The following is a 16,794-nucleotide window of genomic DNA, read 5'->3' on the forward strand; positions in this document are numbered from 1 at the left end:
ATGACGTATTATACATAGTGACTTTTTCTCAGATAGGTAGATTTTTTGGAGACTTATACATAAATTAAACATCTTGTTGCGAGGTTCTGTGTATACGTGCAGTGAACTTTGATTCCAGTGACACTTTTTTTGGCGTTTGTCAATCTCTGTATTCGCGTTTGTATATTTCATTGTATCTTCGCATTGCTAATGTACTCGTATATTTTGCAGAACTCATTTGCTTTCTATAGGTGCTCTCTGTTGCGACTATAATTTCGGTGCAATTACTCAAAATACACGATCGGTGATAGCTGCTCCTACACAATACATTGGAACAAAAGGCAGCGTCATTGTGATTTTTTCTTGGCCATTGCATATCTATAAAAAATGTAAACAAGGTTCTTGAATGACAAAGTTTGATAAAAAAATATTTGGCCTCAACTTGTTAATTTCATGGCCTTCACATTTTTTCATATCAGCGGCATGCGCTGCATTGCTGGATTCGAAATTATACAGTTCTTAAGTTCGTGTGATATTTTATTTACTTATTAACTAGACAAAAAAAACATGGAAGCGTTGACATAACTTCGGGCACAATTTTTGGGACATACGAGTACATTTTTTTTATGGCATAATAAATATTTTGCTTGTCTTAGTGCGTAGCGTTCAAGAATTCGTTTGCAGCATCTTTGGCAATGGCAATGCAGTTATTATTCATGTATTTGATCCCTCGACAAATTCTATAAGGAGGGGGCCGAGCTGCAACGTGAGCCTCCCCCCCCCCCCCCCTTCCCTCGAACGAATTTTCTGGCTACGCCACTGGGGGCATGAGCTATATATGATCATAGTTTTTGTCGACGTTACGCCTCGAAGAAGCCCCGCGATCCTAGCCGTATACAGCTCCGCTTTCATGAGAAATGGGCAGTCAGTGTGAACAAGGAGCCGGCGAGAAGCGCCTCGCTCAACATAAGCTCATTGCACTTGGTCATGCCACGCAGGAAGGCGGAACACCCACGATGGCACGAACAGGATTCCCGTAGGACGACGGCGCAGCCATATCTGAAACAGAACAGCGCGTATCTTTGACAGGGACAAGGAGGGAGACACGACACGGACGCTAGTCCGTGTCGTGTCTCCCCCCTTGTCCCTGTCAAAATAGTTCTGTTTCAGATATGGCTTACCAACTCGCCCAAACGTCCGTTTTAATAAGCAGCGATATCGGCACAACGACTGTGCAAAGGTGAGAACGGCATGAAGACGGCGGAATGGACGAAGATGATGTGACGACCATGGGATGATGATGATGATGATGATGTGACAAGGCGATGCCGATGTAATGACGGCATGAAGACGATGGGATGGCGATGCTAAAACGATTGTAATGCTGTGACGAAGCCGGAGTGGCGAGGACGGCACAACCATAGTGGGAATTACTACGGCAAAATGACCACCATAGAACTACCACGACGGTATGACCACAATGCAATGATGACAAAAGCATAACGACCATTGGATGTGATGCCTGAGTAACGACGCGACTACAATGTGATGCCAATGCTGGAATTATGCCGTTGGCATGACGACGACATCGTGACGGAGCTGAAGTGACGGCAGGACGACGCTGCTACAGAGCTCCAATGGTAGGACGGTGCTGGAATGACGATGAAGGCATGATGAAGGTAGAATGACGACAGTGGAATTGCTACGACAAAATGTTGACGGAATGACGATGACAACGACAGCGTGTTGGTGTTGATGCTCGCGCTTACGTGCATCACTTGCCGCCGCGGGCCGCTTCGACTCGCGTTATATCCAGTGTTTCTTTTGCACTATGTCCGGGACCGACCAGTCGTCCAAGACTGTAGCAAGAGCCAGCAGGAATGACAGTATGGCGTGACTATGATGGCGTGATGACATATACCTTCAGTATGACCCATGTGCTCGCGGCATGAGCCGCCTCGATTCGCATTATATCCTGCGTTTGCTTGCATTATATCCGGTATAACGGTCAATTGACTAGCCAGGAGCCAGCAAATATGGCAATGGTATGACGAGGACGGTGTGGTGGCATTACTTTCAAGGTGACCCACGTATTCTGCAAGACAACAGCGAGCCATCAGCCGCGAAAAAGTCGAAGGAAGAGGCAAGGAAAGTTTGTCTTTAAAACTTTCTCATGCTCGTAAGTGTCCTGTCGCGGCTTACCCGACGCGGTCAAGAAAATCTTGGAGGCTTCCCGAAGAGAGGCTTCGCTTTGAAGCTGTGTCGTATAATCGGCTTGCCGCAAGCTTCGCATCTCATTGAAGCTGTACAGTCATCGAACGCCAAGCGATGCGCGTTAATTTGACGTCACATGCTCACAGAAATAAGGTATTAGCTGCGTTGGCTGTACCTTCGCGGTCTGTATGCCATCGTCTCTATGCGAACGAAACTTGGAAAGCACAGCGCATGCCAAGCTGCCGGCACTACGCGCACTCTGCAAACACCGGAGATCGTTTTGAAGAGACGAGGCCCGCGCGGGCGCGCACTTTGGCCACGTCGCAGATCGCTTTCGGCGCACCTTCTCGGGCTTTCACTCGCACATACAGCATACTGCCCGGGGCGACGATTTTATTACCGTTGGACGTTATAGAGAAGCTCACGGCGACGCCGACGGTAGAAATGCGCCTGGAGTGCGCATATAATTGCTATCACAATAAAAGAACCGCTAAAACGTCTCGCCCCCTATACACGCACGCACACACACAGCACACATCGCGCAACATATGACGTCCTTAGCACGTGCATGGACAGAATAAAAAATTAACACTTGTTGCTATTTTTCGTCGAGCATCTTCCACTCGTGGCAGCAGTAACGTGAGGCTCAGCTTGTTTTACCGTATACGCGGCAATAAAAGGCGAAGGACCGATCTAATCACGTGCGCCTGCGATCGAATCGGCAGGTTCGCCGTAGTGGCAACGGTATAGGCAGCTATCTGTGTGACGTCACGGCACGAAGTATAGGCGTACAGGCGCAGGCTTTCGCATATAATAGCCTTCGCACGCCGCGCGTCCCACGAGGATCGTCATCGGCGTCGAGGATTTCCCGTTAGTTCCTGCAGCCTCGCTGTGACGCTCCCTCCGGCCAAGTCCCTAGCTCATGGAGATGCGCGAAGCGCAGCCGTATCGCGTGGCCGTCGCGAACGTCTCGGGCCACGTGGAGTACCGCTCCGTCCTGTTCGCCGGCGAGTCGCCGCCCCGACGCCTCGTGTGCTCCGAGTGCCGCACCGTGTCGGCCACCGAGCCCCGCTACGCGATGCGCGGCGACGTGGTGTGCCACGAGTGCGCGCTGAGCTCGCCCCGCAGTCCGCGGGGCGACGACGCGGCGGTCGCCGCCGGCGAAGCTCGGCCCCCCGGCACTGGTGCACGCCGGCTGCCGCCACCTCAGCCATTCGTCGACGGCGACGTCGAGCTCCTCGGCGATCTCGAGGTCAGCGGGCGACGACGCGTTCGGTGCGCCTTTGCGCTGCTTGGAACGGCCTGTCCGCGCGCGTGCCCTTTTGCCACCGCCGCACGGAAAACTAGCAGGTCGCGCGGAAGCAGTTTGCATATACGCAGGCTGTGTCGACGTATTTTACTGCATTTTCAGCAGAGAGGCTACGCGGCAACGCGACACGTCTAAAGGCGTTGTGGCGCATTGTGCGATGCTGTGTTCGACCACTCCGCGTGGACTTGTGGCTGTGTTCTTTTATTAACTTCGTACCTAAAAGGTTCGCCCATCGACGCAGAGTTCGTAGTGTCGTAGTATACATCCGTGTAGTATATTCGCGTGACGTCGCGAAGGCAATTTGTAGTCCTATTCACAGCTCCTCACTGTGCTCCTGCAGATTACTGTATCCTGGTGTCGCGAAGCTTTTCGCTGTGCTGGCTGGGCCATGTACAGGATGACGACCTCAATCACGTCGGTGCACACCACCTATAATCCCTAAAAGGCACCTTGCAACCGTGTAACTTTTCGGCGCGGATTTGGGACCAATACGTCTTTGCTAAATGGCGCCATCAGGGCGGTTTTTCACCGGCCTTTCCTGCTTTTCTGGTAAAACGTTGAGCAACGTCGAGCCGTGCGCGCAATTAGCAGCCTTCATTAATGAAATGTATTGCACGTCATTCGCCAGTTATTTCGATTTTGGCATCTCGTACGCTGTGACATATTCATTTCACCTATGTATGCGACGTACACGCCTCTAATATTATTGAATCTTACACGGCAGCGAGTTTGTTCCTTTTGACAGCTTGCGACATACCTCCATGAAGTTGCAGAAAGCTTTTCATGCGTTCCCATAGCTTATGCGACATGCCATGGTGTGGCACGCGAGCGACATGATCCCGTGTCGGCGGCCGAACAATATTACCAGGTAAAGCGGTCTGCATAAAGAATTTAAGGCATTTTACAGCGTTTGCAGCCTTGCTAGTTTCAGATAACCTTCGTACCGTCCAAGCGCTGTTCGTTCCCGTCCTAGTGATGTACCAACCAGGCGAGCACAATGCTATAGTATAATTTGTTTAGCATTGTTACTTTAACCGCCCATGTGGGTTTGAAACGCTCTCGTTCACAGGAACACCCACTTGAGTCCGCAGTCCAGGATGTCTTGAACTAAATTGGAGCGGCTAAATAGGTGGTACGATTACGCTATTGTTCTCAACACGAGCGCGTGTTAATCTGAACTGAGTAGCGAACGATGCACATCGTCTTAAGATAAGAAGGCGAGCAACCTCGCTTTCCTCATCGAAACTTCGTACTGTCAGTTAAGTGCCGTGCTCCTGTTCACTCCTTTCAGTTGGCTTCCGGGTCCGCTTGGCAATGCTAAAGTCCTATAGTGTGGTCGCGAAATACGGAGTACTTGCACTAAGCTTGCAAGCCAACACCAAGGCGGCATTGCGTGCGTATATGTGAGGCGCGTGCTGCCACGTACGCTACACGACAAACGTAACTCGCTCATCTGATTTCTCGGGCACTGCGGGCGTGGGTATGCCGTGGGCGCTCGCGAGCGCTCCCCCAATTTCGGAATCGTCCTCCGTGCTCGGAGGCCATGGAATGTGCGAGCTTTGTATTCTGTGTGCCGGTCTGAACGGGCGCGCAGCTGCAGGCAACTGGAAAGGCTCGGGCGTATTTCCGCGCTGCCAAATGATGTGCAATGAATGAAGCTAACAGACCCTAGGTGTGCCAAGAGCCACCAACCAGAGCCGGTCTTGGTTGCGCGCGGACTGCAGCTATAACGTACGCCTGCGCACGTTGTCCCATAATTGCGGAATTCACTGTATGCGTATACACTGCGCAATGGCTCTCGGAAGTTCGCCGACGAGTGTGTTAATGCCTCTGCCATGAACGATAGGCGCCACGGAAAGTGTCGAGCAACTAACCCAGCGTAATCGAAATTTCCCCCATTGTTCACTACAGGTGTTGTGCGCCTACGCCGGCCTCAGCTGTGACTTTAAAGGAAAGCTCGGCGTTCTCTCCAACCACCTTTCCTTCACGTGCGCCTGCCACACGATCGAGTGTCCGAGGTGCGGCCAGCGAGTCGTGCACAGGGACATATGGCGCCACGTCAACTCGAACGCTTGTACCGAGAGCACGACGGCGCCAACCACGGAACACGACCCCGCGCTCGTTTGGGCGCCGGCGTTCCTTGATTGGCAACCAGTTCTCGCGCCGAGGACGAATTCCGACCGCGCTACTCTATCCGTCGTCTCGGAATCAACCCCGGTCCACCGAGGCTGGTCGGCAGAAGCCCACGGAAAGCGAGCCTCCGTGCCAGCTCGGGTTGGACAAGACAGCCAAGCGCTGGCCGGCACACTGTTGGTGAGGTTTCCCGACATCGCCGCGTCCTTCGGCGGGGCTTCGACCGGTGGCACGGGCCTTGCGAAAGCGAAGCCAGCGGCCTGTTCGGTAGACGGCTCTCGCGGGGTCGAGTTCTTCGGCAGCGACCAGTTGGTGCTGGACGGCTTCCTGCTCAGCATGCAAGCGGCTTTGTTCTACGATTGTGCCGACGTCAGCAGCCTGGCCTCTTCTTCTACTTCGCTCAGGAAGTTTGTCGTCTTCGAGCTGCTGGTTCTGGACGTCGGCGGCGCGAAGGGCGCCCAGCCCGTTGTCTATTGCAGGTGGCCGCTCACAAGAACAGTCGTCCTGACCCTCAACGGTTTTTGCGGGCTCGAAAGCAGCAACCTGGTGCTTCGCGCTGGCGTCCCTTCCGGCGGCCTGCGGTGGGCGAAGCGTGGGGACTGGACCAAAATCGCTGTCACCGAATCCATCGATGCGGAAGTCGTCTGCAAGGAGTTCCTGGCTTTCGGTGTCGTTGACGTTACCGTTGAGCTCAAATGATCCTTCTACCCTCCTCCCCTTTCCAACCGTTCTCCCTATACTGCACTGCCACATTGACATCGCGTCCACCTCTGTGAGACGTGTTCTATTTTTAGCACCCTGAAATACGTGACTTGAATAAAACCTTTTATCCTATAGCTTGTAATGTCCAAGCCGCGACCTACTGTACTTCGTGGTCCGAGCACAGTTCCCCATCTTGGCAAATTAGGACAACTTGTTCGGTTCAGTTATGGCCACGCGTATCACATTTATGCAGCATAAATAAAAGCACCATGTTTTTGCATAAAAACTTAATTACAGCCGGCCACAACAGGAAACTCGCTATATGATTAAGACAATGCCCGGCACAGCGCATTGTCCCAATCATATAGCGACTGGCTTACATATTGCGTCGCCTAAACCTGAGGTCCAATACTTGAAGTCCCACTGAACTGGCCAAAAGTGTTCAGCTTCTGCAATGTACAGACCACCACTTGTTGTGGCTTTGGCAAGGACGATTGACGACTTCTCGATAAATGATGCTAAGAGCTGGCAAGCTGGGAAAGGGTCGGGCAGACAGTTATAGGCGTAAACGCTGGCTGACGGACAATTTCGCTGAGCTACTAGCGCAATTTCTGCAAGCGAAGTGACTTACCGCTTTTATCTAGTAAAAATCTAGCTGCAGGGAAAACCTCGCGAACAAGGGGCAGTTGTTTCAGTGGCAAATTTGAAGGCAGTTACATTTTCATGCTTGAATGCGCCGTCAATTAAAAAAAATATCTTGAAAATCGCGCCTAATTGGAGATGTTTATCATCTAATTTCAACGGTAAATCCACGCAATATCGACACCGAGCGCCGCGGGAGCGCCAACCGCGCTGTCCTATTAGACCGAAACGCCCCCTGAGAAGCGCGAGGACGTTTGAAACCGAACGTCTCGGCCCGTCGCGGCAGCTACTGATACGTCACGCTTTGCCTGCATGTGCCAGTGTGTGTTGGGTGACGCTTTGCAGCAGGGTACTATCATTCTAACTTCACCCCGTGTGCACTTCTTTACGGGGCGTTGCCGTCTGACGCGAAGCCCTCAGTCCCGATGTTGCCTGGATTTGACCTCCAATTTCGATGAATATATCGCATTGCCTGCGATTTTTGGGATTTCTGAAGAATTAGCATGGCATAAGTTGTGACGCCTTACAAGTTCTCTATATAAACAACTGTTCTCAAATTAATAATGAACATTTAATTTAATATATCGTTAGTCTTTTCAGAGTAACTTAATTCTTTCCCTACCATGGAAAAAATAGGTTTTTTTTGAGGTTACACCAGATTTTTTCTTTAAGAACTACTGCACTCAATATCTTACGTAATACATAAACAAAGAGCAGAATAAACAGTTTTCACGCATAAAAATGTTATTGATGAGTTGTATGTCATAAAAAAGATATAAATTGCCAGAATGAAGATCGTGGGATAAAACTAAAAGTTTCTAAAGACACTCTTGTGTCTACTAAAAAAGAAAATGTAAAAAAATTATTAGATACAGAAAATGTATAGCCGTCTAATACGCACTATCTTTGAAAAAAATCAAGATTTTTCGTTGGACAGGTATTCCACTACAAAAATTTCAGTGCAAGCACTACAGTATGGCGTGCCGGTCTGCGGCCGCCGATGTTCAGGGCTGGCTTGCTTCGTAGTCACTCAGTCTGACAAAAAGGCAGCATCCTCACACTCGCTGCTGTTTGATCCATCGATAAAATCAGCCGCAAACGCAGCGAAATTGCGAGATCTGCGGTCTTTCCAAGCACGCGCGCCGCTCCCGAAAGCGGCAATTTTTGCTCTCTACTATCGTTCAAAATTAACGCGTTCAAAAATCACCCCTGGGGTGAAAAAGTGAAGTGTTTCGAAGACAAAAGAATAGTTTTCCTTCTTCACGTCCGCTAGCGCTTTGTACGGCGTGAAAAGTCTCGAAACGGGCGTGTCAAACCATCGTTAGCGGGCTAACGATGTCCAGTGGGCGCGGTACGGAAAGAGTTAAGCAGCGGCTAAATATTTCCGCCTTGCCATAGAGCTCGTATGCAAAGGCGACAGGGGCCTCATGGTCATTGTCTTTTAACAGCGGGGCTATTTAGGGGCTCATAAAGTCAGTTGAACGTGGTGGTGATTGTCAGTGTGCGCGTCTGTCACGCTCAGCGAAGGTTCCCCGCTGGGCCGACGAATGGCGCCACCGCCACAGCGAGCGTCCGCGAGGGTGCGCGCTGCTCCGGGCGAGCCAATGAGCGCGCGCCAGGTGGTGGGAGAGGAGGGGAGAGAAAAGCCTTATAAAGAGAGAGCGCGCCCAGCAGATGTGCGGCGTGCAGGACACCTTGGCGCACCTGGCGTGCGATCTTGTACGCGTTCCAAAATAGAACGGAGGCGGTCCGTTCCACCGAGCCGCACACGGTTGGTCAGTTTGAACGGTGAAGAACGCCATGACGTCAATTGTGAAGTGATATCTGCTGTCAATCATTCCGTGTTGTCTGCTATCGGACGAACGCAACGGAACGGACCGCCTCCGTTCGAGTTTGGAACGCGTACAAGATCGCACCCCAGATCCTCGAGCGTTCATGGCATCTAGACACAGAAGCATCGCCTTCACCGAAAGACTGTAACGCCAGACAAGAACGCGAAGACCTCATCGAAACTTGGGAGGGCAAGCTCGTCTCCGACGACCTGGAAAACGACTCGTCGCCAGAGCCAAGGAGGCATTGAAGGCCAGAGGGTTCCTGGAATTAGGAGACATCCCACCTAGAGTAGAACTGGGGGTTTACCTTGGATACTGTTTCGAAAAATAAACGTTTATTCCTCCTCCAAGCAATAGAGTTCTTAAGACACCATCGGGTTTCGGCAAGATTTCTGCTGTTGAGCTTCTGCGCGCAAGGTTGCCCTTGTAAACCCGTGAACGAGTTCGCGAGTCTCTTACCTAAAAAGGAGGTACTTGTTTGTCCTGTATCACCCCGCATCGACCTTTCTCCGGTAGATGTGCCCTGGTCCAAAGGCATCTGGAATGCCCTTTACTAAATTTCTCACACGAGGGAGTTTCCTCGTGGTCCTCAATTCTTGCAGCCGCCATGCATTCATGATAGTGATCGGCATGATGTCTGTAGAACGCCGCGACGTGAACAGTCGCGTAATGCACTGAAGTTTCGGAACGCACTGCTACTCCCCGTGGTTGCTTAGTAGCCATGGTGTTGGGCTGCTGAGCACGAGATCCTGGGATCGAATCCCTGCCACGGCGGCCGCATTTCCATGTGGGCGAAATGCGAAAACACCAGTGTGTACTTAGATTTGGGTGCACGGTAATGAACCGTGGGTGGTAGAAATAATTCTGGACGCCCCCCTCCCTCCCCCCCCTACGGCGTGTCTCGTAATCAGATCGTGGTGTTGGCACGTAAAACCCCAATATTTAATTTTAACTCGGTGCTTGAGTTTTGCACATCTCGATGCTGAAAACTAAAATGAGAGTCAACACATCGCGAATTTATATACGACGGTGAATCAGAAAGTTTGTGCCCCTATTTTTTACTGGCCAAAGTAAGGTACATACAGGTTACAAATATACGTACTATTCTACGTACCTTACACTATTTTTGCACATAGTCCTCATGCCAGTTCACACATTTGTCCCATCGCAGCAACTAAATTTGAGATGCCCCTGTCGTCAGTCAGCGACGCACGCGGCCTCCCCGAACGCTCATTGTCATGCAAGTCTTCACGGCCTTTTGCAAACTCTCAACACCACCACCTCACAGTTCTCAAAGTGAGACACCTTTCCCCACACGTGGGATGCATTTCTCCGTGGATTTCGATGGGCGTTCGTCCCTTGCTCGATAGAAAACGAATCATACTTCGTCGCTCGTACGACCTGAACGTGTGAAGCACAACCGCCATCTTCAACAACTCACAGCAGCACCATACCGTGGAGCTACCGGCAGATGAGGCCGGGCCGGTCCAAGAAAGGTCCACCGCTGAGAATTGATATCGTCACTTCGCATTTACAGCCATAATTTGCAAAAAGAAAAAGAAGCTAGAGGCGAATACTCTCTGATTCGCCCTCGTATAGGTGACCCGGGACTTGCGAACCACGCATGCGCTTCTCGAGAATGACGAGTGCGCTGCAGGACTCGGCAGGGCGCCATGTCATCGTCGCACTGTCACCCGATACCCGCCACCGCTTTCCTGCCGAAAGCTCTTATCAGAACCGCGATGCCGCCGCAGCGCCATCTATGCAAGGCACGCGCTGCTTCTTCCACCGTGCCTATAAAAGCCTTAGCTATGGTAGCGTCCTCGGACACTGGTGTCTAGACCGGCGCCCGTAGTACACGCTCACGGTACCCGGCCGGCCGCAGCCAAGGTGCCCCACCAACTCTCGCCATGGATCTGAGTGCAGCGCTGCCGTACCGCGTCGCCGTCGGGAATATCTTGGGCGTGCCGGAGTACCGTTCCGTCCTGTTCGTCGAGGCGCTGCCGCCCAAGCGCCTGGTGTGCGCCGTGTGCCGCACCGTGTCGGCGACCGAGCCCCGGTACTCGAGCCCCGCGTCCGGCGACGTCATGTGCTGGGCGTGCGCGCAAGACCTGTGCCTCACCGATCTCGGCGTGGCAGTCACCGGTTCCGCCGGCGATCCGTCCGCGGACCATCCGGAGTGGCCGAAGCCGTCGCTGGCCCTGCGCGAACCAGTCGTCGAAGGCGACGTCGAACTCCTCAAAGATCTCGAGGTCAGTGCTGGCAAACGGGGTGTCCTTTTCTTTTTTCTTCTCTTTAGCTGCACTGCATTTTGAAAAATTCCCTGTGGCGGATAGCACAGTTCTAACCTTTCATCGATGATGCGGTCATTCCTTCTACGAGAAATCAACATGCCGAATTGAATAATTAACTTTTAATGAATGGTTTCACAGCACGTATTTTTATATGCGCCTCATTGCTAGCGAGTTCGAAAGGCCTATTTTCGCTTGGAACGAATTCTCAGGACTGCACCAGTTTGGACGAAGAAGAAACTTTGATAACAAATAGTGAGATTCTGATTTTCCAAGTGTGCGGCGAATGGCATTGGCGTTCCAATTACTTCGTAACGACAACGATGTTCTATGCACTAGAGCACAAGCACATTTCGCTGGCACTGAAAATTTCTCAACTTCTGCGCTCCTGAGCATCCGTTCCGAATAGGTCCGCCCTGCGAATTCGCCGGCTCTAGATATTTGGAACCGCAGGGTCGCTCGCGCCTTTCGTTTGCCGTATACCTTGCGAGTAATGGCGGTTTACACATGCAAGACGTGCGCCCCCTTGGCTCGCTCTTTTCGCATTGATAGACATTGTTTCGTGTTCCTGTGAGGCATCACCGATATTTGTGTGGGGCCAGATCGCGCCGCGCTTCCACGCGTACGATCTGTCCTGCGCACGCGTGAGGCGCGGACTTTCCCGCGCAGGCAACCGTACGTGTAATTTGGCCTTTCGAGTTGGCGCTTGCCGAATGCTAAACGCGCTCGGCGAGACGGTGAAAAATACCAGCCTCGCCGCCCGGTCTGTCGCATCTTGCTCTCAGTCCATCTTGCGTACAATTCGGCACACTGCCAGTCCCTATTGGTTGGTCACTTAACTTGCAATGCGCAGACTGTCATGGGTATTATCTCGCATCTCGGACGGATCGACGCGTCCAGTAGCGTTTTACAGGCTGCTGCGCAAGTCTTGAACCCACGTTTTCCGTTTACCGCGCGCCCTAATCAGTCGCACGTAACAAAATGCCGTTTGTGGTTTGCATTTAGCTTGTTTCTGTCTATCCTCGGGACTAGCCTGGCTGCGCAGCTAGCGCGTTTGGCATCCAAAATTGGAACATTTTTCGCGCTTGATTCGCGCTCTGCATTTTCCTGTTAGTCTCGTTCCTGCGGATTGACTGAAGTCCTTAAAGCAGTGTCGTATTCAGTCGGTATATACTAATGACTCAAGCGTATAGCTATTGGTCTGTGTAAGCTCGAAGTGCTGTCGGAACGGCACGGGCATGTTTGCGCAGCCCTGTGCCCTTAACCAGCTGGGTGAAATTGACGAATGCCACTTTCGCTTTTCTTTTCCGCTGCAGGTTCTATGCCCCAACGCCGACCTCGAGTGCGGTTTTCGAGGCAAGTTCCGCGTCCTTCCGATTCACCTGTCGTCCACGTGCGCCCACGACTTCATCCTGTGCCGAGGCTGCGGCGATCGCGTCTTGCACCGCGACTTCTACGAACACCTCGAGCTGCGCGGTTGCCTCAAGAGTGCAGCAGCAGCGGTCACCGGTGACGGCTTCCAGCTTACTTGGGGATCGTCGTCCCTTCTTTACAGGGAGGCGAGCGCAACAAAGAACGGAGCTGCTTCGAATGGCGCTGCCGCAGAAAATTCGGCCTTCATCCGAGAAGTAGGCGAACCCGCGTCGTCAGGTCCTACAACTCCTGTCGGCAGCAACGGGGCCGCAGCGACTCCGGAAGACAACGGCGGGCGTATTTTGAGACTACCGATCCTTCTTTGGGAAGCGGTGTTGGACACGGATCCGATCCGCCCCGATGTCGAGTCGCATGATGACCCCGACAGTTCACCCGTCGTCCTGGAAGTACCGTCTGATGACTCAGACTCGTCGACAAATGCGGTCAAGAATGGAACGGGCGCAAAGAGCGACGAGTTCGCAAAGAGCGACGAGTTCGTGATACTGGATGAACCGCAGTCGCCGACAGCTCCGAGCAAGAGCGGAACGGCTGAGGTCGATGACGACCCACCTGTTTGGCTAGCGACGCCCCTAAGTTTCGAGCCGGTGTTCGGCAAGAGTGAGGAATGGAACGACTTGAGGGCAGCCGCATACCGCAAGGACCTGGCCCAACGCCAGTGTTTGTTCACCGGCAGGCTTCTCGTTCGGTTTCCGGATCGATCGTCTTACCGGGCGAGAAGCGCACGTGCCGGCACATTGCGTCCGCGAGCGCCGGCAGAAGCGAATGCAGCAGTCGAGAACCGTGGTGAGGACGAGTTGGCGCTGGACGGCTTCCGGCTCAAGGGGCTCGCACACTTGTTCGATTACGACCCGCGTGGTCGCGGGGCGTCGTCGTCCGCGTCTGGCACGGAGCTTGCGACCTTCGAGCTGCTGGCGCGCGCTGCCGGTGGTGAAGTTGAGGAGCGCAGCGGTGGCCTCAAATGGCCGGCCACGAGGTCAGTCGCCCTGACCCTCAACGGCTTCTGCAGCGGCAACAGCACACTGAGGCTCCGCACTCGCCACTGTGGCGAGATGCAGGACATCCCGGTCGGAGAAGAGTGGACCAAGGTGGCCGTCACTTACCCCGTCGATGCGGCGACAGTTTGGAGAGAGTTCGCGGTATTGGACATCGTTGAACTAACCGTAGAGCTCAAGTGAGGCTCTTTGCACTCGGTTACCGCATGTATTATTCACTTCACGCGATGCATATATATACTTCGCTTTTAGCCTTACGATACTTCTCTTTAAATAAAGCATTTTACTCCAATAAACCTGCGTATTCCACTTTGTTATGGGAAGGCGTCCACGCACACGCCGCGGTTGCTTCCCCCCCCCTTTTTTTTTGGCGTGCATGGCGTTCTGCTCCTCTTCGAAAGGGGGGGGGGGGCGTTACAGATGCGCTCTTCGAAGTTTTCAAGGAACCCTGAAACAGTTTTGACGACTTTTATACAAACGTGTTCAGTCGTTAGGGTTGGCCCTTCGATCATTCCGTGACGCATTAAAGCGCTCCGCGTAAGCCGTGTAATTTCTAAGGTTTTAAAGCTGTACATCGCCACTCGCCCGAGTTTTCATCCGCGTCTATCCAAGTGACGCGAGGTCACCATATGACGCCAGTAGGGCGAGCTATCCGTTATGTTGCACAGGGTGCGTCGTCGATTTCTTCTACTTTATGGGGAACAGTTCGCAATAGTTGGAATGTCTTGTTTCGATAAAAAATAGCGAAAAAGAATGCGCACGCACAATTTATCGCTATTCAAGCACTTTCGGCGCACAGGAAGTGCCGTCTGCCTATGTTACAACGTGCTCGGTGTTCATCTGCGCTGTCTGTGTTGGTCTCCATCTCTTTTCGCGAGCACCATGCTTCGCCCAAAGTCAATTCACATGGTCGTGAAGGCGAGGCTCATTGGCTTATACGCCCGTAAGCAAGCAAAAAAAGGCAATGACTCGTAGTCCTGTAACGTCCATGGCTACTCGCTTTGCGTGAATTAGCTGCGATGACGCTACCCCTGTTGTCGTTGATTTCAATGTGGATGTGTCGGTACCGAAAAGGCAGCGGTTTACGCGTTCCGTATTGCAGACATATCCCTTGCGATGCCACACCGATCCGGCCCAACCGAGCACCCAGCGGCGTAGGCGTATCGATTTGACATTATCAAAGAATGTTATTGCAGTTGCTAGTGAAATAATGACCACCGATCAAGACAATGAAAGTGTGCGTACATTTCGTCGCGATGACCACCCATCAAGACAAATGAGTTCGTACCTTTGTTCAAAATTGTCACGTCCGTGTCGTGTGCTAAACAGCGTCGCTGGTCAACCACCTTCACAGAGCGGAAGGGCTTAGGATTTTTTTCTTCCTTACGCATCATTTGTACTGTTGTGTGCTTTGTATATGCGATGTGATGTTAGCTAGCGCGATAGACGACTTGGCACAAGTCTCGAACGGCAAGCTGTTTTTTTTCCACCCAGTAGTTGGCCCTGCAAAATGTAGATATCGCAGCCGTGCCGCCACAAGCCTAGGGAAACAAACAATGGAGCATGTTTTATTGAAGATAGATGCCCACCGGTCGATTTAGGCACCAATGGACTCCTTGAAGCCCTTGGGTTCAGCGAGAGGGGAAAGTAAACATGTTCTCAGTAGAGATTAGTAAGAGGCGATTGGAATATTCGTGGAAGAAGGGAAACGACAAAAAACGGAGACGTACAAAAACAAGTTCACAATGGGGGGGGGGGGGGGGTGGAGGCTAAGAATATTTGGTTATGGGAATTTATCGTGTTTTTTTTTCCTTCTTTACTTGGTAATAGCAAGAGCTTGGCGGTGCAACGCACCGCCCCGTTCCAAAGGGGACGCTCATACCATCCATCCGAGCCGCCATTGCAGGACGTATGGGATTCTATGGCACCTTCGCTACCATGTGTGCACATACCTTGTTTCGCCCTTGCGTTGACCGATCTCGATACGTAGGCAGATTCCGAAGATAGTGAAATACCGGAGCGACCCGCGGCGGCGGAGAAGCAGGCGTTAAGCACACCCCATACGTGGGCCCATCCCGAAGATAGTGCAATGCCGGGCCTGCCCGTGGTGGAGGTGGCGCAGGCGTTAAGCACGCCCCATAGGTGGACCGATCCCGAAGATAGTACAATACTGGGCCTACCCGCGGTGGAGGTGGCGCAGGCGTTAAGCACTCCCCATAAGTGGGCCGATCCCGAAGATCGTGCAATGCCGGGGCGACCCGCGGCGGAGGTGAAGCAGGCGTTAAGCACTCCCCATAGGTGGGCCGATTCCGAAGATGGTGCAATGCCGGCCCGACCCGCGGCGGAGGTGAAGCAGGCGTTAAGCACTCCCCATGCGTGGGCCGATCCCGAAGATAGTGCAATGCCGGGCCGACCCGCGGCAGAGGTGAAGCAGGCGTTAAGCACTCCCTACACGTGGGCCGATCCCGGAGATAGTGCAGTGCTGGGCCGACATGCGGCGGAGGTGACGCAGGCGTTAAGCACTCCCCATACGTGTGCCGATCCAGAAGATGGTGCAATGCCTGGCCGACCCGCGGTGGAAGTGCAGTTCGCCTTTAAGGGGCCCACATACACACCTTCGCTGGTCGCCTTCTTCACAGAGTGGAAGGGCACTGAGTTTTAACCAAAATTTTTTAAATATTGCTAACGTTGCAGTGGAATGAAATGTACCACACTGATACGAACCACACTTGGAATCTTGCACGCTGCGAGGACAACCGACTTCTCACCACATTCAACTGGATTTATGATTTTGAGCTTCACGACGAAAGGCAAATTCTACCGCTTGATCATGGCAACACTGCAGGAGAAGGCTCACAAGGCGCGCACACAATGAACCAGAAAAGCAGTGAGACAACTTGCAAACTTGTACTTGCACCATCTTGCACAATGAGGGCACAAGAGCGTGATTGGCTGTCTGAGCAAGCGCTGCTGCTGGGCCAGGATCATTTTTTGCAGGCGGGTGCAGGCGAGTTGCAGTCGCGGTTGGGCCCGGTATTGCAATATCTTCGGGATTGGCCTACGTATGGGGAGTTCTCAATGCCTGCTTCACCTTCGCCGAGGGTTGGCCCAGTATTGCAATATCTTCTGGATTGGCTTACGTATGGGGAGTTCTTAATGCCTGCTTCACCTCCGTCGCGGGTTGGCCCGATATTACACTATCTTCAGGCCGACCCCCAGCGAAGGTGAAACACTTCGCTTTTCGTTTGAGAGCTTTGACTGTCGTC

At 52.6% G+C, this 16,794-nt stretch overlaps 2 protein-coding genes and 1 long non-coding RNA gene across 4 annotated transcripts in view; all 3 read left to right on the top strand.

The window, feature by feature from the left end:
• LOC135897655 (uncharacterized) overlaps window positions 1-16,794 on the top strand; it is an 87,773-nt gene that overhangs the window by 22,997 nt on the left and 47,982 nt on the right. The gene's annotated exons all lie outside the window — the stretch shown is intronic.
• On the top strand, window positions 2,938-6,469 carry LOC135897659 (uncharacterized). Its single transcript, XM_065426353.2, has 2 exons — window positions 2,938-3,445; window positions 5,414-6,469. Exons 1-2 carry the CDS (start codon window positions 3,116-3,118, stop codon window positions 6,332-6,334), a joined length of 1,251 nt encoding a protein of 416 aa, XP_065282425.2. The 5' UTR covers window positions 2,938-3,115; the 3' UTR covers window positions 6,335-6,469.
• Window positions 10,623-13,824, top strand: LOC135897664 (uncharacterized). Its single transcript, XM_065426357.2, has 2 exons — window positions 10,623-11,063; window positions 12,419-13,824. The coding sequence occupies exons 1-2, from the start codon at window positions 10,722-10,724 to the stop codon at window positions 13,709-13,711; spliced, it is 1,635 nt and encodes a 544-aa protein (XP_065282429.2). The 5' UTR covers window positions 10,623-10,721; the 3' UTR covers window positions 13,712-13,824.

The sequence above is a fragment of the Dermacentor albipictus genome, chromosome 6 (assembly GCF_038994185.2).
Source record: "Dermacentor albipictus isolate Rhodes 1998 colony chromosome 6, USDA_Dalb.pri_finalv2, whole genome shotgun sequence".
Lineage (NCBI taxonomy): Eukaryota > Metazoa > Arthropoda > Arachnida > Ixodida > Ixodidae > Dermacentor > Dermacentor albipictus.